The sequence below is a fragment of the Bactrocera oleae genome, chromosome 4, assembly GCF_042242935.1.
Source record: "Bactrocera oleae isolate idBacOlea1 chromosome 4, idBacOlea1, whole genome shotgun sequence".
In the NCBI taxonomy this organism is placed as follows: Eukaryota; Metazoa; Arthropoda; class Insecta; order Diptera; family Tephritidae; genus Bactrocera; species Bactrocera oleae.
The window spans coordinates 18,576,064-18,598,091 of NC_091538.1; the positions used below are offsets into that span (position 1 = coordinate 18,576,064).

At 33.7% G+C, this 22,028-nt stretch overlaps 1 protein-coding gene across 1 annotated transcript in view; it reads right to left on the reverse strand.

The window, feature by feature from the left end:
- Positions 1–3,007: 3,007 nt before the first annotated feature.
- Positions 3,008–22,028, reverse strand: part of Cpr50Cb (Cuticular protein 50Cb) — a 42,947-nt gene continuing 23,926 nt past the window's right edge. Inside the window, exons 2-4 of the mRNA XM_014233135.3 lie at positions 10,508–10,621; positions 4,329–4,424; positions 3,008–3,727 (exon numbers count right to left, since the gene is read on the reverse strand). Coding sequence (XP_014088610.1) covers positions 3,467–3,727; positions 4,329–4,424; positions 10,508–10,621 — 471 coding nt within the window. The 3' untranslated portion in view covers positions 3,008–3,466. The remainder of the gene's footprint in view (positions 3,728–4,328; positions 4,425–10,507; positions 10,622–22,028) is intronic.

Genomic DNA, 22,028 nt, shown 5'->3' on the forward strand with positions numbered 1-22,028 from the left:
CTCCCACTACGGTGTTCAACACCACTCAGTAGAATTGAAGTTAAAGCAATACAACTTCAGATCAACTCAACCCTCTTTTGGTATTACGAACTTCAACTATTTTCAGTCGATGTTTCATAGAAAGTGACAATTTGACAGTTAAATAAACAGTTGAAAATCTTTAAGAGGAAAAATCATAACAAATCAATTCCGTTAGTGCTCACGAAAGGTGAATAATTATTAAACTGAATACAATTTTTGATTAAATTACGATGACATAAATTCTGGGACCAAAAAAGGCCTTTGTCATCACTCAAATCCACTGAAACTTTTTAACATCAAGTAAGCAAAAGTTTTATTGACAATTAAGTGGCTTTTAAATAGTATTTGTTGCAGATTCATACGTGATTTTCGTTTAAATAGAAAAGCATTTTGGCTTCACTAAACGAGATGAAGAGACATTACCACATACCTATGGTAGTTAATGTGGTTTGAAAGGTTTTATGAACCCAAATGACTGAAGAAGAGCAAAACGCTTCAAAACTTTCATTTTACTCAAAAAGTATATTCATAGGGCTAGTAGATTGTATCGATTCTTAATGTTCGAAACACTTCCCACGATCCTTAAGTTTTATTTTTACTGTTTCCAAATTGTGGCTTGCCTCGTCCAGTTTCGGAATTTTTCTCTACGAGCAATAAAATATATGGTGTATATAAATGATCAGTGACGAGTTGAGTCGATTTAGCCATGCCCCTCTGTCTGTACATACGCAAACAAGTGCCTCAGTTTTTAAGACATCAATCTTAAATTTCAGATCCTTTTCTACCCCAAAAGCTACTCATATATGTATGTAGCTGGCATATATGTATGTAGTTCCCATACAAACGGAACGATCGGAACCAATCGGATTTATCTGTACGTATAAGTACTTTCTACCTAATTTCTAGGCTACCAAAGAAAAACGAAATATTTGGAAAAATGTTTTTATTTATTTCTTAACAAAGCCTCCTTTCAGCTCATTACATTTGATCCAGCGTTGCACCAACTTGCTCAACCCGTCTAAAGAATACGTTTTCTGGATGTCTGTAAAGTAGATCTCCGTGGTAGCTTAATTCGACTTAAATTTTTATTCGGAGAGTGATTATTGGAAATAGAAAGTAATTGCACGGTGCTAAAACGGCAGAATACCATAGATATGTCAGAAAGAGATAACTTCATTAGATCAATTTGGCAGTGGTGACGGCAGTCACAAACATTACTGTTTCTTCTGCAAGTCAATGACGAATAAAGTGAATAATTCGGCATAGCAAAGGTCTGTGAACGCTTTGCTCATCTCTAGGCAATCGAAGTGGATCACATCTTGTGCTAGAAAGCGGTGAACAGTGATTTCCAGATGATAGGACAGTCTTCGACTCTTTCGGAGCAGGTTCGCTTGGTCAATGCCACTTTTTCGATTGCTTTTTGAACTCTGATGTTCAGTGAAATTATGTTTCGTCAACGGTCGCGACTCCACGCAAAAACCCCTTTGGATTACATTTAAACAGCGTCAAACACGAATGCGCTTGTTGTCGGGAGTGAGCGAATGCAGAACCCCACCGCCGATATCGGCATGAAATGTTGGATGTGAGATATTTCACCCAGCATATGACCCACAGTTGTGTTTTAAATGCCCATTAACTAAACTATCTCATGCACCTTGAATTGCCGTTTTCGGAGCACCTGAGCGTGTTTCATCAAAAACTGACCTGTACCAACGTGTAGACATAGTGAAATAGTACTAAATACAGCCTAAAAATGTAATGTATGTAGGTATCTATAATTCATTGAACTACACCCACAAATTGGGATACAATATTTGTGGCAGAAAGTTATCCTTAAGTAAGATGTAATCGTCAAAATCCTTAAAGAAGCTTTTGCAAAGATGCGCTTAACTTTCATTTAATTCCAGACAATTTTTATTGGCAATAAAGTCATAAATTATGTGACCACGTGGGAGTCGCGACGAAGTGAAAATAAGCAGCAAAAGAAAAAAGAGCAAAAAACGCAATAAATAAAAGCTTAAGCGTCTAAAACTTCAAGTGCAGCTGCAACATAGAAACTCATTAAAAGTAAAAGTAGGGACACCAAATACTAAAAGGGATGGTCAGTACAGAAAAGTGAATGTAGAATGTCAGAAATTAAGCTACTTTGGGGATGGTAGATATCCATACAATATAAATACAAATTTCATCGCGAGTGTTTATAAAAAGTCTGCTGAGCTATTTCTTGAATTTAAGGTCCAATTGAAAATTTCAAAAACTCATTTCTTGTGATGTACATTACAAGTGGATTAATTATTTGGTATTATTATACTTGGAAGAATATTAAGTTTGGAAGCTTTCACTAAAGCTTTTCTTGCTTTCACAATAAAAAAAACATATGTATGTCCTACTGAATGACCCTTTAGATCAAACATTTGCGAGCTTTCATTTCATAAAGATACATTTTTTTTATTAGAGTTTTTATATTTACCTCAATCTAGAGCTATTACTAAAAGCTCTAGCTATAAACTGAAATTTTTACGAAATTTAATTTAACGAATAAAGAAAGTGAGCGTAGAAGCTTTTCCGAAAAAATCGTTGAATTGTATTATATATTATTATTAAAAAATTAAGCCGTTTAGTAAGTGAATGAGTTTTACAGAAAACTCTGAGAACTTCAGCATTTTTATAAAAAGAAAAAGATCTTTAAAGTGAGCTTAAAGCTTTTTATAAAAAAATTTGAACATATTTGTACATGTACAATAGTTGGTGAAAAAAAGGTTTTATATAGGGATTGGCAGATAATCATCTGCTGTAAGCTGCCTTCCTACGGCCAAACTTTTAATTTGGACCTGTCCTGTCAACAATTGGACCGTTTGCCCAAACGCAGCCAGCTTTGGTCAATAGGAGAAAAATTGAGGAGAGGAATAATGTACCATCAGGACAACGCCAGGCTACAAACATCAAAAGTAAACTTTTAAAACGTAGAAAATTACATGCGTCCTCGTTTCATTTTATATCTTTTTATTTATTCGTAAAGAGTTTGAACATTTGAAATACTGCATACAAAAAAGTTAAAATGAATATTATTATTTTTCATTTTTTTCGAAAAATATATGAGAACTACTCTGTATATATTAGTTAAAAATACATATAAAAAATTTCAATACTAAAAAATCATTAAAAATTATACTAATAATAAAAATTCGATGGATTTAAACAAAACAAAAATTTACACATCCGGAATTTCTCGTTCTCCAAACAAAAATTTAATTTCATTGCCTTATCGTTGTCTTATCTTCATGTGGGGCAGTAGTAGTTTATTTTTGTTGTGGCAGTTGCTGTAGCATTAATTGCAGTTAAGTGTGGGTGTGTTGGCGTGTGAGCATGTGAGTGAGTGTTTGTTTGTGTGCGTGCGTGCAAGAGTGTGCTTCAGGCGCTCCAACATCATTTAGCGTGTACTCCCTTAGTATTTGTAGCCGGGCCGGCCGCCGGGACCCTGCGGAAATTGTGGCTCACCCTCGTAGCTGACATCCGCGTGATAGCCAGTCTTCCAGTCGGCGGTATAGCGTACGATCTGTGTGCGACCATCGGGTAATGCAACGCGATATTCACCGGTCACTACATCACCATTGCTCGAAGCTTTGTGGGCATAATCGTTGGCGGTCTCAACATCATTGACGGCGTACTCGAAGTCGAATGGCATGCCGGGGACGTGAACGTGACCCTGCGGAGACAAGTACGTAAGAAAATTTTGGATGAATATTTAATGTTTGGATAGCACATAGTGATTAAAAGCTTTCATGCTTAAAGTTAATGAAATGTGAAAGAGAATACGTATATAATAAATGTATTTTTTCTCTTTGTAAGGGCGTGGTTTTGAAAACTTTTAGGATTTAGAACTTTTGAGGTGCAGTGTTTTAGTTTAGGCTAAAATTCTAGCAAAGCTTTCTGTTTTGGCTTCTTCATTTATTTTGTGAAAGCTCTAAAGTATTTGTACTTTAAAAATTTTTAATAAACAATTTTTAACATAATTTCAAAAGAAATGAATTCAGCGGAAATAAAAGCCTTTGCTGGCAAATCAAAAAGCTTTCGTATTCAACTTCTGTCTACTCGAATGTTCACTAACTTTTTTATTTTTATCTTTTATAATTCTTAGCTTTTTATAATTCTTAAGAATTTCTAATTTAGATATTAAATAAAAAAGTATACACTTCTTTTTTTTGCTGAGAAATTGCAAAGCTTTTGGAATTAACAATGAAAGCTTTGCAAATAACTATTGATTCAATTAATATTTTTATCGTAATTATCTTAATAAGTTTACTTACAGGCTCGCCGGGTCCAGGTTGCGATGGGCGCTGTGGGCCTGGTGGGCGCTGTGGGCCTGGTGGTCGTGGTCCAGGACCGGTTGGGGTTCCAGGTCGCTAAAAAGAATGAGAATGCATAAGTTTATTTATAGTGACATAGGAGAGTGTTCTTTATTTTCGGACATTGGAAGGTCTTTGCGGAAATTTTTAAGAAATGTTGTAAATCCTGGCTATTCCTCTAGCTAAGAGGTGCAGACATTATGAGTTAAAACTTTTCACGTTAAATATCAGCGTTATTCCAAAATGTTTAGCGGTGCCGTTCAGTTCCACGAAGGAATAAGATTCGAGGATTACAGCTATCTTTGCGGTCTTCATATTTTAAGAAAACATACTCGGTACCGTATATATTAGTTTCGTTGAAGGTCTGAACTTTAGCTAAAACCTCATACATTGATCAAATAAATGAAAATTAATTAGGAAATACTTAATTCATCATAAAGCTGTTCGACTAATTCTTCTGTAAGCTCAACTCCTCCCAATTTGAAGTTGTTAAGAAGATTTAAGTACTAGCAGCTTTAAAAAAGCTTTTACATGCTGGAAAAACATCATGAAACATTTCCACATAAAAAATTACAATTCGGAATTTTCGAAAGCTACAATCTCAAAAAATTTGACCAACTTCCTGAAAGCTCTGCAAAATTTACGAACACACTCAAAGTAAATGCCAATACAGCGAACCCTAAAAGGTATTTCACAACCAAATTAGAAATGCCAGCAGTGACCAGTGGCGCAAACATCCACCACACTACAACAACAACAGCGACTGGATGGCAGTACACATAAGTAAGGCGCTCGCCTATTTTCGGCGCAAGTGAGGTGACTCAAAATGACAGCAAAGTCAACATGTACGCCACACTGAGAAGCGGTGAGCAAATAGTAGTAGGATTTTAGCAACACATGACAACAATAACAACAACAGCCGTGTTACCAACAAGTTGCAATGTGTCGTAGGCGAATGGCGACATTCAATTGCCGTACGTTTGCCACAATTTGCGGCAAAGCAATGCGAAATGCGACGAAAATGCCGGTTACAGCAGCAAAGCGCTAAAGAATTGTAACGAAAAAAGAGCTGCAGCAAAAAAACAAGCTCGGTACTATTTTTTCTGTGCCGTTTTTCTTGCTGAGAAACTGGAGGTGCGGCTTTGCACACGCGAAAAGAATGCCGATGCCGCCAATAAACAAGTGTATGTTTGAGCGTTGGTGCAGTGTCGGTGTGAGTTGCTAGTCTAGGGAACGTGGATCGCACTGCACTAAGCGTACACGTATGTGCAGTTAAAGGGTGCGGGTGGTGCGGGGCGGGCGCTGCTTGCTGTCAGCCAGCAGGTTGCAAGCCACTTTAGGCCACGATCGGCAGCCTCAATTGCTGGCAAGCTGCAGCGAGAGTGCTTTGAGCAGCAGTGCTTTTCAGCTGCGAAATAGAAGATAAAACAACAACAAAAAAACAATAACATTGACAACAGTTCTTTTGCAGGTAGTCCGTTAGCCCTGCTGAGCCACTGTGACTGCTGCTGCTTGGTTGTCTGCTTTGACTGACTGTTTGTCTGTCTGCTCGCTCGCAAGGCTGACTGTCTGGCAGTTTTTATTGTAAATTGACGCTTTTGTTTTTCTTGTTAGTCTTCGTCGTGTTGTTGGCAGCAGTTTTTGCTGTTGGTCGCTTTAATTTAAAGTTCAAGAGTTTTTGTGGCATGTCGTGATGTGCGCTGGTGCGGGTCGCGAGTGGGCTATTTTAATAATGTTGTTGTTGTTGCTACAGCTTTGCATTTAACTAACTATTGACGCTTGTGCTTGACGACCGAGGCTTATGTGTGCATAAATACTGCTTCAGAGTCACACATACAAACATACATACTTGCAAATGCAGCGTTGCATTTTTGAATAAACAAATTCTTATTTTTTGCTTTTCAATTTCCTTTCTCAGTTTATTCCTCTTCCAAGTGCCTTTCTTAGGTTTGCCGCTTTTCTGATTTCCTCAGCTGCTTTTAGCCCCGAATTACAATAAAAAAAATGTGTGTTTGCAACACCACGTCTTTTTCTCTTTTCGTGGTTCAAACTTTTACTTTTTTACTATTTGCCTCAATTTTTGTTTTCTACTGTCATTTACACCTCCTCCACTTATTTTTTGTTGTTTTGTTTTGTTTTTGTCTTACACGCCTCTCACACAAACCTCGCAATGTCAAAGGTTCCAAAGACGGTGCTACAAGTAATTTGGCAAGTATGATAATTGTTGTAGTTTTAGAGCAGTTGTTGTTGTTGCTATTGTTAGTGTTATTGCTCCAGTAACTGCTAAAAAGGTCGAAAGGGGTTTCGCTAAATATTTACTACAAATAAAAAGTTGCGACACGAAACTGTGCTGCAATAGTTTGTGGATGCGTTGGCTGAGGAATTGTCAAAGTGAGGAGTTGGTTCCATTGCTTCTGAAAAGTGTTTTTTCTTTATGCAAGAAACAACTTTCCAGAGCATTTTAAGACCAGGGTAACTATCAAGGAGAAACTGAAAAATTCGCAGAACACTTCAAAGTAATATATCACAAGATCACTGATAGATTGCAGGATAAATGGTGTATGTTCTTCAATTAATATATTAGAGCTGATTGTTTCGAGTTTGAAACTTTGTAAATTGTATTTTTGAGGATCAGTATGACTCCTGGTTGATTCTGAAGGCATCAGTAATATATTAACATATTAATTGCACTCTATCTTTGAGAAAATATTCATTTCTGGATATATAATATGTGCCTATATACAAGTATAAGTATTTGCGCTCTCTCTCTCATATCAACTCGACCCTGCTGATATTAATCTGAATCAGACCGTCTATTTCGCTTACATTCTGGTAATTATAGTTCTTCGAGTGTTTCTTTTTGTGGATTACTAAATGCTTCGATGTGATTTGTATGGCTTCTTCTTTTCCGCTAAACAGTTCTCGGTTGTCGAGTGGAATCTGATCAAAAACTTTGTCTGCGACTCCAGTGATTTCAAAGGGTTATAGAGAGTGATTTTCTCGTTTTCAATATTTTTTCTATACTGCTTTGTCATTCATTATTTTATAGAGTAACACAAATAATATAAAATTTTCCACAGAAAAACAAATATGCCATGAGTGCAACATAACTTATACTATAATACTAGTTCACCGAAATAGCACACTAGAAATATTTTGTATTTTAATGGATTGCATTATTATTCGTCTTGAAACTGCATTTCCAAAAGCAACTCAATCTAACCTAACATTTCGTGTCTTAAATATGCAAGTTAAGGACTTTATAAAAACAAGAAAAGCTTCCATGCTCTTCAAGAATTTATACTTTTTTTGGAGCCTCCTATATACTTCCGCCTTTCCAAAAAATTTGTGGCAAGTCTTGCAAATGTTACAGATTGCTCTTTCAGCACAACAACACAACAAAGCAACTAATTAACAATAAAAATCCGTAAGTAACTTAATGCCTATTGCTCTACATACAAACAACAACAGCGGCAACACAAAATGCCACTTTTCGCAACATCAACGAAACCTGCAACTAATCTCATTTGTTGCAAGCGCAAATGAAGTTGTTTTTGTAGTTGTGTATGTACTGAGCAAATGGAAACGCTCTGTTAGAAGCCAGTCTGTGTGTATGCATGTGAACATATCGGAAATCTCGCCCAGCCTGCAACACGTAAAATGAAGTCATACAACGGCGGCTGTTGTTGCCACATTGCATTTTATGGCGCTTGCAACATATTGTTGCCAACCCAAGGAAAAAACCACTGCAAAAACTAAAAAGCACAAACAAAGGCCGCGCTATTTTGATTTTCGCCGCCTAAAAATGTTGAACTGCAACAATGAAAAGTCAATAAGAGCAACGAAATGAATAGCCAGCTGGAAGGAAGAAAGCGCTGATTTGGCAGCGGCAAGGCAGTAGTGACTGGGAGCAAGCATTTGCTAAACTATTAACTAGTGGCATAATAAAATAACGGTACAGTGTAAATGCGAAACAATTGCTATGGGTAACAGTGAGTGGTTGTTATTGTTGTTGCTGTGCCCACTAGCACATTCACCTACTAACCAAGTGTATTATTTGTTATTGTTACCTTAGCTTATTTACTTTTCGTTTGCACATTTTGGGAATCATCAGCAAAAATACATAAAGAGCGTGGAAGATTGCTTTGCATCGTTGCTTGGGTGTTGTGTCTATTTTGGCTGATTGCAACCATCACTTTGACGCGGCTGCCACTCCACGTGCCTTCACCTGCTAAGTACCTACAAGTACATTTCTGCACTGTCTGCTATGCCGTGCCTCTTTATTGTTGCCAATTACTTTGCTTTTTTTAGGGTAATAACTTCGTCTACACTTTGTACTCCCGGTTGAGGTTTGAATTTCCAAAAAGTTACGGGTTTAAGAGCTTGTCAGAACAATAAAACTATAAACTAAACCTTGAGGTGAGTGGTCCCTAATAACTACACAGTTGTCTGGACAATCTCGTTATCTGGTTCAACTAAAAAGTAGAGTAAACCTAGAAAGTTCTGTAAATAGGCTTTGTATTGTAACTCTAGTCTTGTTTTCATTGGAATAATACGATATAACATGCTTCGTCAACCGAACTTTCGATTGATTTACGTTTCGGTTCACACATTTCCTTCGATAGTTGCACCTTTCTATCAAGCAAGCTAAGAGAGATTTGCCAGGCAACCTAAAATTATCAAATATTTAGTGGGTATTTCCGAAATACTATTATCTCTATATTTCTTCTAGTTCTTTAGTGCGTTTAGATTCAAATCTCGTTCGTTTGTTTCCCCACCATGAGTATATATATATATGAGCATCAACCAATAAGAAAGCTTAAGAATTTTCGGCACTTCCATTAGTTTGATGTCTCGAGTCGTATGTCACGAATAAAAGAGTGCTTTCATAATTTTCGATTTGACGATAGCAACAAGCGATCTACCTAGACAGATCTGGATGGAATCGTGATTCATGAAGAAGTCGACAGGCGGTGCTTAGCGTTCTGTTAAGTCGTGATGGAAGTCACAGCGATGTGACTTATAGTTGAAAGTACGTAATACTCTTTTGTGGGGTCTGTATTGATCCCAGCTTGCCACTAATATTAATTTAATTTTCCTAACAGTTGGCGCCTGTTGGTGTTAGTATATTCTTTTTATGAAATCCATCAGTCATAGGGAGCTGGTTTTAAATTGATAGAACTAATTAAGAATAAAACCATATTTCAGCACAGATCTTCCAATATACTGATTATGTAGAGGTTCGGTAGTCTAGATATTTTCAAGCTCTGCAATTCTTAGCAACATGGTTATTAGTTTGTCACTTACTGAGTCAGCGACAATTAATACCTCAAATGGAAACTTTACCATTGTTTCTACGACACTGGAATGATCCTGAGTCTTTAATTGCCTATTTAGTAAATACTCGAACGAAAGGACTATGAAACCTATAGCTAGCGAAAAATAATATTTGTAAGTTTAATGTAGCAGTCTGTATTTGAGACGATCTTGAGTCGGTATTTGCCTATGTGATAGTTACTTAGGCGGAAGGTCCGTTAAATATCATTCCGGTGATAAATAATATTCGATATTCATAAGAAATAATATGGATCCTCAGGCAAATGGTCTGTGAGATTCATCCAATCAGGTTCACATTTGTAATCGAGTACCTATAGTACTATCCATAATATCTATTTGCATTGATTTGATCACCACTCGTTAGCCCAGAAGATCTGTAACGAGAGGCTTGAAGAAGTCTATGAAGCTACTAACTTCATCGAAAAGTGAACGCTGTTAGTTTTTTTTTTATTAAACTAAGACCTATCCACACTAATATGGCTAGCATAATTGCTGGGTCCGTTAAAGCTTATACTTTCATATTATTCCTCCAATAATTATTAGCTTAATTCATTAAGGTGAGCACTTTTTATATACGTAAGGGTATCTCTAGCAAAAATCCACAAAATGGCTTTCATTTTCTCATGCTGATTGCATCATAAAGTCATTTCAAAATCCAAATGAAAGGGCAAAAATTCGATTCGTTTGTAGTACCAGCCATAAAAACACTAAGAAACACAACAAAATGCAAACGTATTCATTTATTTGCCGCTGTATGTGTGTGTGTTGGTGAGTGAACAGCCCATTCATATTAGCCTACTTACCAGTGGATTCTTGGGCTCTGGGTAGTTGTAGCCATTTGGCTTGGGTGGCAGGTACATATTTGAGCCGGGAGCGAGTTGCGCGCAAACACAGGCGATCACGGCGATTGTAGAGCTCTGCAAAATCAAAATAAAAACAACAAATCAGAGAAGAGAATTGTACTTGTAGATAAAAAATATTTGCATCCAAGATTGCTGAGGGCAGTAAAAATAAATGTTGGGAAAAATAACAATAAAAAGGAAGCAATTAAAAATCTAAAAAAATAATATTAAAAATTAATTAGAAATAAAAGAATAAAGTACAAAAATGGAAACATATATACTAATAAATAAATATATTATTATGTCCAAATTATATAGAAATCAAAATTATGCAAATTCCCTTGCAACAATTGCTTTGTTGCGCTGCCACACCACACCAATAAAGGTTAAATAAATCAAAAAAATTTACAATCAATTTTAATTTTGGCAAATAAACAAACGATAAGTGCACGTAAAGATCTTTCTTTATTTTTTATTATAAATAAATTATATTGAGTCGCAGAAATATTGGCGAACCGAAAAATAACAAAACGTGTGCGATAACATCGCATTTGACATTCAACGCCTCCCTGTAAACGAACGAGGCAAAGAACTACAAATACTATTTGGAACAAAAACAACAGTAACAACAATGACAATTTCCATGCTCTTCATGTGCAGGTGCAGCGCCATAAATTGGGATTTCTTTTTCTGTGGAGTAAAGTATTGGAATTAAAGAGAAATAAAATTAGAATGTCTGGCAGAGTGGTGGTGCCTGAGAATCTGAGTGTTGTACTCATAAAAGGGCGCAGCCGATAGTTTGATATATGGCAGACCAAAGGCAACAGGTCGAGCCAAAATAGTAAATACTAAACAGCAGCAATGTGGCAACACGTTTAAGTAGAGCAGCGTTTGTGTGAGTTGATAATGGAATATACAGACAGAATAGTAAATGATGAATGCAGTTGCATTTAAAATTATTACATTTACATATGTACATATTGTGTATGTAAGTGTGGTAATGTACTGTTGGTTAAAAAATTGGATGGTCTGAAAAATAGTCCGAAACATTAAACAGTCAAAAAACTAAGAAATTGTATTGTAATTGTTTAGTAGTGTTGCCAGAAAATTTACTTATAGTCTCACACAAATTTTTTGTTTATTTGCGGGTCACCTAATTTAGTTCTATTTGCTTTGCCATTTTTAATTTTTGTTAACATTTTTAAATCTGGTTAATAAAATTTTAATTAGTTCTATGTTCTGTTGATCTTAAAAAATTATAAAAAAAACTACATATTATTTAATTTTTATTTGGAAAATATACTACTACTACTACTAGGGTTGAAAATAAGTGGATGAATGCAGTTAGAGTTGCCATTAATTTATGCGCAACAAAAAAATAACATGTTATTAGTCAGCCCCCAGAAGTCTTTTAGAGCCTTTTATTTAAATTTTTACTACTATTATTCCATAATATCTTACTGTTTCTAAATAAAAAACATTTTCAAAATTGACACAATGTCCAACTCATCAATCAGTGTTAACCACATGCTAGCAATACTAACAACCACGATAATGATCTACACGATCACCCCGTTACTGATCTTCATCACTCTTAAAAGTCATCATACTCATATATATAATATTAACTATAATTGCATTATTCATTATGAGTATCAGCATTGCGCATCATTTCAATTGTGATTGGCAAGCGGGAATGTAGTACGACAAAATCAGCAGGCGATTAGCAACGATCGCTACCACTTGCCGGCCACATCAGATCGGTCGATAGCTTAACCTGCTGCTCGTTGAATGGCTGATTTTGCTTTTGATTTATGCATGCAACATGTCACTGCTGTTAGTACGAAGCAAAAAAGTGGTATTAAATTTCACAAAGTGTACAACAACAACAATAAAGAGATAAATTAATATAAACAAATATTTTTGAAAACAGCAAAATGCATTAACGTAAGCAAAATAAAGTAGCTGCGCGGCTTTTTTCTTTAACCCATTACGGAAATCTATGATTGAAGGACAGCTACTGGCCAGCGGCAAGCAATGAACAGGAATGATCGCTGACGTTCAACGCATCAGCAATTTAATTAAACGTGACTTTTTTGCAAAGATAATTTTTTGTTTTACTGTTTTTTCAAATACCGTTTAAATGTTTCCCGTAATTTTTACAGCGCGCAAAAACTAGGAATGCTTGAATGCAAATACTTAATTGTCTTACACATAAATATATTATTGTGTACGTGTATGATAAAATCGTCGCTCAGTCGTGGGCCAAAGTCAAAGTCAAGCGCGCACGCGTTTTTACATAAATACGCTATATATTTATAGGTGTTGGCGATGCATGCTTGACGATATCAGGCGTATAAAAACGCTTGCAAAAAAGTAACGGAAGCCCGTTCATTAACTTTAGACTGCTCGTTGCGCTGGCGTAGGTGCTGATGAGTGCCTAATAGCATTGGGTAGTTAATATTTTGTAGTAAGTTTTGATTGATTGCTTGATTGATGATGTTTTTGGTGGAAGATTTATAATTGAAGCACAGCAGAAAATGATTTTCCGGCGTTTCGCCATTAAAGTGGACATGCATTATAATTTAAAATTAAAACTGGGAAAAAATTGATTCAATGTGTTGCTTGAGGTAATTGCTTGATGGCAAGTTAGTAAGAACTTTATTAAATATAGATAATCGGTTTTGATTTGTGAAAAAAAATTTAGTAGAAATATCTTTGATGAAAAACTTTTGCGGGCAAATTTGATTGAACTTGATTGAGAAGCAATTTTCTCAGAAAAAGCTAAATGCGCATGGTTATTAATGCTCAAAATGTATTTACTTAAAATTTAGTAAATAGAACATTTTTGCAGCCATCTATAAAAATAGAGAAAATGATTGATTGGCATTCGCTTGAAAGGTTTTGTATCAATCGTTCTTGGGAAATTTAAAAATTTTCGATTTAAAGATTTAATTGTGAAATGTTCAGTTCCAATATGGTCACCGCGGGGTTTCGGAAGATCAAAATTATTTAGCACTACTTTTGATTCTTTATAAGAGGGTACTACAAAACCCTCAATTCTATTGAAAATGTATGTATAACCTCCCCAAATAGCTCACATCTAACCTCGCATATTTCTCTTTCAGTTGTTTGTATGTTTGTGTTATTTAATAATTATTACTATTTGTTAGTCGTAATTTTCTCCAACTATTTGCTTAATGAGTTTTATTGTATAATTAACGGCTCGTCACCGTGCCGCATGATTTGCTGCGATTAAAATGCAAGCACCAACATTACATTGTTGTTATTATCACCATTTTATGACATAAATGCATATAAATAAATATCGGCAAACACACATAAAAATGATATAAACAACAACAGCAGCGCATAAAAGCTAAAATAAGCTTTATTTCTCAATACTCGTTATGTGTTTGCATGTCTCGTTTGATTGTGTGATCTTCCTGCTCATATTTCTATTTTAAACAGCTCTATGTCGCTGGCGAATTGCTTGCTTGCACACAACAACAACTGTGTGTTTACATTTGTGTGTATGTGTGTGAATTTCTTATATTAATTATGCAAATTGTCGCGTACAGCACTTGTGTTGTACTTGTGATTGTTGGAAAGTGTTGTTGTAGTCGCATCGCGGTATGCTAATTGTTTCTACTCGCATGTGCCTTAGTTCATCATACGCAACGTCATACCTTTGTCATTGAGCTGCGCGATCTGAGACTGCTTTCAGCGCAGCGCAAATACTTGGCTTGTGCAAACGAAAGTTGGCGCAGCTGCAAATCACTGTAAGTGTTGGAATTGTCTTTTAACTTTGAATTAAACGTCGTTGTTTTGCTATTAATATTATTTATGCATCTCTCATAATGGATTGTAAAGAGCACAATATTGTTGTTCACATAACGGTTATTTGTAGTAATGTTAAATAATTGTTATATCATAGATATATGGTTCTCGTTTTCTTTGGAACAGATTAACAAATATTTCTTCAAAGACAGCGCTAATAAGGGAAAAGTTAATTGAAGTATAATTACATAAGTTGTTTTTTATTAATTTTTTTGATGGAAAATAATATTAAATATTTTGAGATTAATCCTTATTAAATTTTATTATTAATTTTTCGACTCTGAAACCAAATTTAATTAATAAATATCAATACTGTAATCAAGTAATCGTTTAGATTTCTAATCATAGTCTAAATTTAAAAGCTCAGATTAATAATTGAAGGCTCATTTATCTTCATTCAATTTAGATTTAGTAAATAAAATTTTTTTTTTTTTACTTTTCATTGCCTAAACGTTTCTTATACTTTTAAGCTTAGTAAGCAAAAAAAGTAATTGAATTAATATAAATTTTATTTGCTATTGAAAAAAAAAATTAGGAATGTTTTTAACTATTTTTACTAATTATTATAATTATTGTAATGAATATTTGCTCGGATTAATAATCTTTATCTATGTTTAAAAGCTCAGATTTCTATAAATTTCTAAACTAACTTATTTGCACTCCGTGGAGGCGAAGTAATCAAAAAAGTAATCGAATATGTATTAAATGTTTTTATTACTTTTTTTTATTGAAAAAATGAATTACTAATTATTTATTACGGCAACATAGCAATTGTTTGGATAACTAATCATACTATAAACTTATCAGTACTGATTAATTCCTTTTTATTATTTTTAGGCCTAGTTATCGAAAAAGTAATTTAATAATTACTAATTGTTTTGCTATTGCTAATAATAGTCATTATGATTACTGTTAATCAAGTAATCGTTTGGATTACAAATCATAATATAAATTTAACAGCTCTAATTAGTATTTGTTGGCTGACTTATTTCCTTTCATTATAGGCTCGATAATCGAAAGGTAATTGAGTAATTATGAAATTATAATTTTTTATTTCTGTTAATAGAAAAATCAAGACTACTTCTAGATTATTTTAGTTCAAATAAAGACGAACTAATAGAATGAATTGTTAGTTGAACCTGATTACTTTTAGTTGTAATGAATAGCAATTAAAATAATGAACTATTAACATTACTGTATGTATGTATGTATATACTATGGTCGTGGTTACTAATCGTAATCTATATTTAGCAGCTCTAAGTACTTGTCGGCTAATTCAATTCCATTTATTATAGATTTGGTAATTGAATAATTAAAATCATTTAAAAAACCTAAAAATAATCAAGTGAACATAGTAATTATTTGGAGACACTTTATGCAAAGATTAATTTATTATTATTTTTACAAGATGCTTTTACGCTCTGAAACAATTTTTGGATGACCGCAATTTGAACTCAAACTTCCACAGGAGCTTTCTCTTCAACACGCAACCTACTCCGTACTATTTATCTATATTAGCAATATATTTAAAAACGATTCTTAACTGTTTCGTATTGGGACATATTGAAAATTTAATTAATAAGTATGACCATAATGAGACATAGTTATTAAACTTTATAGTTTTTATTGCATTTATGTCTCATAAGTATTTATGGATCTATAAAATTTGCAGTCTGCACACCATTCAACTTTGTGCAGATTGAAAAAACGCCTGTAAATTTCAAAGTTATATTTTTATTGGCTTGACAAAGCCAATTGCCTTATTTAAAAATGGCAGCCTATTACTCAAACACCTACTTTAAAAGCTTGTAAATTTTTGTAATAAATGGATAGTAAATATTTTTAATTATTTTTTATTTAAAACTTTTAGAACTTTTTTGTATAAGTGATTGTATTTATAGAATTTTATATGATCACAATTATCGCTAAAAACGGCATATTGTCTTCATTTACTTCTCATATTTTCCAAATGAATATTAAGAAATTTAAATATTGCTACATCGCTTACTATTCGCACTATCATTATTATTATTATTGACTCTAAATTTTGCATTATGTTAAAAAGCAATAAATTTAATTTTTTTCTAAATTCTTTATTTGCCAGCAATTTTAAAAGCGCGATAACTTCGCAGCGGAGCAGTTTACAATCGCAGCAGGCGGTCTTTACCTACTCACCTAGCCACGGAACGGTTGACAAGTTGCTAAGAAGAAAAAAAGAACACAAAGCATCACAATGCGAGTAGTCAACAATGCCGGCTGTCTGGCAGCTGCCAAAGTGCCGTTTAATGTGAACGTAACAGCTGATTGTTGTTGTGTCGCAGATAAAGCAATTAACTTAATTAAAGTGACTAACTTATAAGAATGCTCACATACACACACACACACAGATACACATATGAAAATGCAGAAGAACGACATATGTTGTTGCCATTTAACTGCTTCATTAACTGTCTAATATAAGTAATCGCACACTGCAATTCTTGGCATTTTTAATATACTTATTTTCTATGCGAAAATCTGCATCTCATAAATCTTACAAAAATGTCAAATAAATTGTTTTAACCACACATCGCCAGTTGCAACGCTGGAGAGTTTCAGCGTGGAGTGGCAACATTTGTTGCGCCTTAGTAACAACATGTGTTGTTGTTGTTGCAGCTCAAGATTTTACTTGCTGCCCATATAAGTAAGTACATACAGAGCTTTGCACATCTCAGCCGTTCTTCGTCTTATTTATGTTGTTGTTGTTTACTTTGTCTGCTGTTTAGCACATTTTTAGGTGCGTTTGCGGAGCTGGTGATCACAACATGCACTGCCACATGTGGTTCACCCAGCTTCGCGGGTCAAGTTTTATATTTTTTAGGAATACATATGTGTTTGTATGTATGGGTGTGTGCGTGTATGATAAACAATTCTGGTGCTTTGATTTCAATTAAGCACAAATCAATGTGCTAAAAGCTAACTTGTCGTTACAACAATAAAAAAAAGTGTATGCAGATATGTAGATCTACAAATACCGATCAAATTGTTGGTTTGCTTGTGTGAAAAGCCGGCGGTAAATGTCAGTTTTAGTTTGGTTTTCGTTGATTGGTGCACTTGTGAGTATGACATTATAATTTAATTCACATTTTGATTATTAGGTTTGATTTATTTTTCGCTTCGAGCACTTTTTTGTGAATTTTGTAGCCTACTCTGATGACTTAATTTAGTTTTCGGCGCTTTAGTGGTTTGGTTTGACCTTTGCCATGTCAAATTAAAGATGTAGTAAAAGTGTTGACGAGTAAACTGCATTTTAGCTGCATTTGGCATTGTCATGAAAAATACCCACGTGAGCGGAATATTTAATTAAGATTTAAGAAGTCTCCAAAAGTAATTCGAGAGCTAGAGATCAATTTATAGTCAAATCGAAATAATTTGAAACAGATAGTAAGACATAAATATTTTTGTTCTTATATATTTAAAATACAAATGTCAATTAAAGAAACTCTCGTCAGATGCTTATAATTCAGTTATGTTAATCTAAATATTAAAATGTTATATAATATTTGCTATTTTTGCATTGAACACCAGTCATTTGCCAGAAATCAATCAATTAATTACGTATACGCCTCCCCAACCACATTTGTCGGCTTTATATGACTTAAATATGCAAGAATTTGAATTTCAGAATTTAAAAAACCAAATTAATAATATCTCTTTTTATTATGAAAGGGAAAAATAAATATATGAAATGTGTTATAAATGAAATAGGTGTTACAAACAGTAATAAAAATAAAAATTAAAAAGTGATTAAAAAAATATTATTATTAATTAGAAATTTTAATCAAAAACACTTTCCACTATTTTGTTTATAAAACCGGAAGTAACGACAAAATACAGATTTACGTTAATATAAACAAGAAGAAATGTTAACTTCGGTTGCAACTAAGCTATTTTATAATACCCTTCACAGAACTTTATTTCGATCGTTCAATTTGTAAGGCAGCTATATGATATAGTGATCTGATCTGAACAATTTCTTCGGAGATTGCATTATTGCCTTAGACAACAACGCACGCCAAACTTTGTGAAGATATCTCGTCAAATAAAAAGTTTCGTATACAAGTGCTTGATTCCGATTGTTCAGTTTGTATGGCCGTTCCAGCAGCTTCTGAGTGAGAAAAGATCAGGTGCAAAATTTCAGATCGATAACTTAAAAACTGAGGGACTAGATCGCGTATATACAGACGGACGGGTAGACGGACAGACAGACGGACATGGCTAACTCAACTCAGCTCATCATGCTGATTATTTATGTATATATTTTATAGAGTCTCGGATGTTTTCTTCTGGGTGTTACAAACTTCGTGGCAAACTTAATATACCTTGTTCTGGGTATAAAAATCAGCTAGTGGAAAGGAAAAATGTAATTTTTTTAAAAATTTAAAATTTTGATTAAATTTAATGAACAAAAATGTAAAATTATAAAAAAAAAACATAAATACAAGTAATTGAAAAAAAATTCTCTAATAACAAACTTTTTGGAATCAAAATATATTTAATCTACTTTTTTACCAGGTACAGAAATGTAGAAATACTAAAAAAGTTGTATTTATTTATATAAGTGTAGAAAACTATTTTTTATCCATTAAATTATATACAAGTATCATCATATCTTCGTATTATATATTTATATTACAAGTATTTAATACATTTTTGATTTAAATTTTTAGTTGCAAAAAAAAATTAAGGTTACATATAAATTTGTGCAACCTTTAAGAGTACATAATAAAAAATCAGCGTAAAAATATATATTTATGAAACCTTAAAGAGGCGGTAAAAGGAGTGTAAACAGAAGTATAAAATGTAAATATAAATAATATAAAATATAACGCTTTAAATTGGGAAAAGTTGCTTACCCTGTGTCTGATGATATTCTGTCAATGAACATTAGAAATTTCACAATTGAAACTTTTTTTAAACTGCAATATTTATTTAATAATTTTTATCAACCGTGTTAATATTAAATATTTTAATGAAGCAGACCCTATAAAATATATACGAAACTGATCAGCATGATGAGCTGAGTTGATTTACCCATGTCCGTCTGTCTGTCCGTCTATTTGTCTGTCCATCTGTTTGCAGCATATAGCTGCCATACAAACTGAATAATCAGAATCAAGTGCTTGTATGGGAAACTTTTTTTTGACGAGGTATCTTCACGAAATTAGATCGGAATCCAGTTCTTGTAAGAAACCTTTGTGTTTGTGAAGGGTATTGTAGCTTCGATGCAACCCAAGTCAACGTTTTTTCTTGTTTTTTATTTGATTTAAATTTAAAACGAATTATTTTTATCCAAAATGTATGCAAATAATAAAATTCTTAAGAGTTTTATATAAAAGATGTATATGGTCGATAAAAAACAAAATAATATAAGATAAATTTAAATAAATTTAAATAAAAAATAAAATAGGGTAAAATAAAATAAAAAGGTTTATTTCAAAGTTTTAAAAATAAAATACTTTTTTAACATGAAATATGCATTTAATTGCATGAAAAAATAAAAAAATGTATAAGTGTGTATTTTTTACCTAGCAAGATTAGAAATATTGTTAATTTCTTTTAATATTAAGAGTTTTTAAAGTAAGTTTTTGTTATTATTAAGGTTTTTTTGTTGTAAAAAATAACAATATTAAAAAATAAATAGTTCATTGATTTTAGTGTTTATTATATATGTTTCTTACAAATTTGTTTATAGTTCAATTATACATATTATTGTATTATAACTTTATATTTTTTTTCTCCATTTCAATTAAAAATACTCTTCTTAAATGCATACTTCATTAAATAATATTTAAATCTTAAATGATAACTTCTCCATTTCTCATACCATAGCACTTTGGAAGATTTAATTAGCACAACAACTCACAAAGCCGCCAATATTTTTGTGCAAATCTCCACCTTTATGCCATAAAATAGCTACCGTTGCTTTGCACACCACAAGGCAAATCAATACAAAGCGATCTTTTGTTTTCATCAATGAATAATTGCATAAATGATTGATGTGTTGAGCGCATGGCCATTTGAAAGCATTTGCAACAACAACAACCAGTACAACAGCAACGCATAAAAGCAGCTAACCAGCCAATATATGCTCGTTTTTATGCTTATACATGTATGCTTGTATGTTTGTGTATGTGGTTTTGCGCACGGGTGTGCGTCTCGTTCGCAACGGTAGTGCGCTTTTAGTGCCAGCCCACAATAATTTAGCTACATAATTTTTTTATCGCTGCTGCTTGCATCTTTTTCTCCTTTGTATGCTGATGTGCAGTCAAGAGGCAATTTTGCGAAAATGATTGCTCGTGCACAGGTAGCCAGCCGCAGCGAGTCTTTTATATGACTTTATGAGCGCCTATTTCATATTTATTATTATTGTTTTAGCGGTAATTCTTCAACAACAAAGCAGACTTTGTCTGGCCGAGAGTGGCCATCAAATTTTGCGGCCGCCCTCTTCCTGCTCATTTGTTATTATTTGTACGCGGACAACATAGCAGCTGAAGTGAGTGGGCGTTGCAGTGGCAGCATGCTGCAAATTTGAGTGGTAGAGTTAGAAATATTTGCAACAATATGCAGTGATAAACGCGAAAAATTCCCAACAGTTGCTAATGCATGTATAAATTTCGAAAATAATAAGTAAAAAATAAAAAAAAATGCGGAAAAAAAGAAAAATTACATTTTTGATACCTTCGTCGACGCCATTTAAACATATTTTCATGCTAAACAGTTAGTTACATGTACTGTTAGCTCAGAAACATATTTTTTATGTGCAACACACGCTTAATTGTAGGGTTAGAGGCCACAAAAGCAACCACTTCAAGCGCCCCGCAAGGCAAACGATAGACTTAAGCAACGAACTTGCTCCACTTTTGCGCCGAAATTTAGTTGGTAATATGACAGGTACTTAACGCAGCGGAAACATGCCACTCAATTACTGGCAAGTGAGGCAAATGCTGGTGTGTGCTTCAGCGACGCAATAAGAAACTTAAAACCAACAAAAAAGGGTATTAAGGCAAAAAATGACGTTCAAAGTACATTTTTTCTAAAAACGCTTCTAAAAGGCACAAAAACAAACCAAAATATATATTTTACCATGTGTAGAACATGTAATTGAACAAAATATTACAACTACAACACTATCACCACATTGTTTACAACACTTGCGGCAACTTGAGTATTCATGTCCGGTACGCAACATAGCCAATTTGTAAGACAACAACTGTGTCTAGCTACATAAAATTCCACAAATTCTAATAGAACAACGTGTACAGCCAGCAGAGGAAGAAGAAAAACCCAAAACAACAACAAAACTTACTTACAACAAACAACGCTTGTTATTAACTGTCTTCGGTTACCATAAAAAGCCACAATAATTAACATTTCAGCATACTACAACAATAACAACGGTAAAATCAATACACTTCAATAATAATCACAATAACAACAAATGCTATTACTTTATTGCCACTAAACATGGCTTTGTTTGGGCGCTCACATGCGCTTAGCGTGTTTTCTGTTTGCTATGTGTTGGCTTAGTGGCAAGTCCGCGAAATGCCGCCTCGTTGTTGTTGCGCCGGTTTAAGTGGGCGCGTTTAGCTGTCTTTGCTCA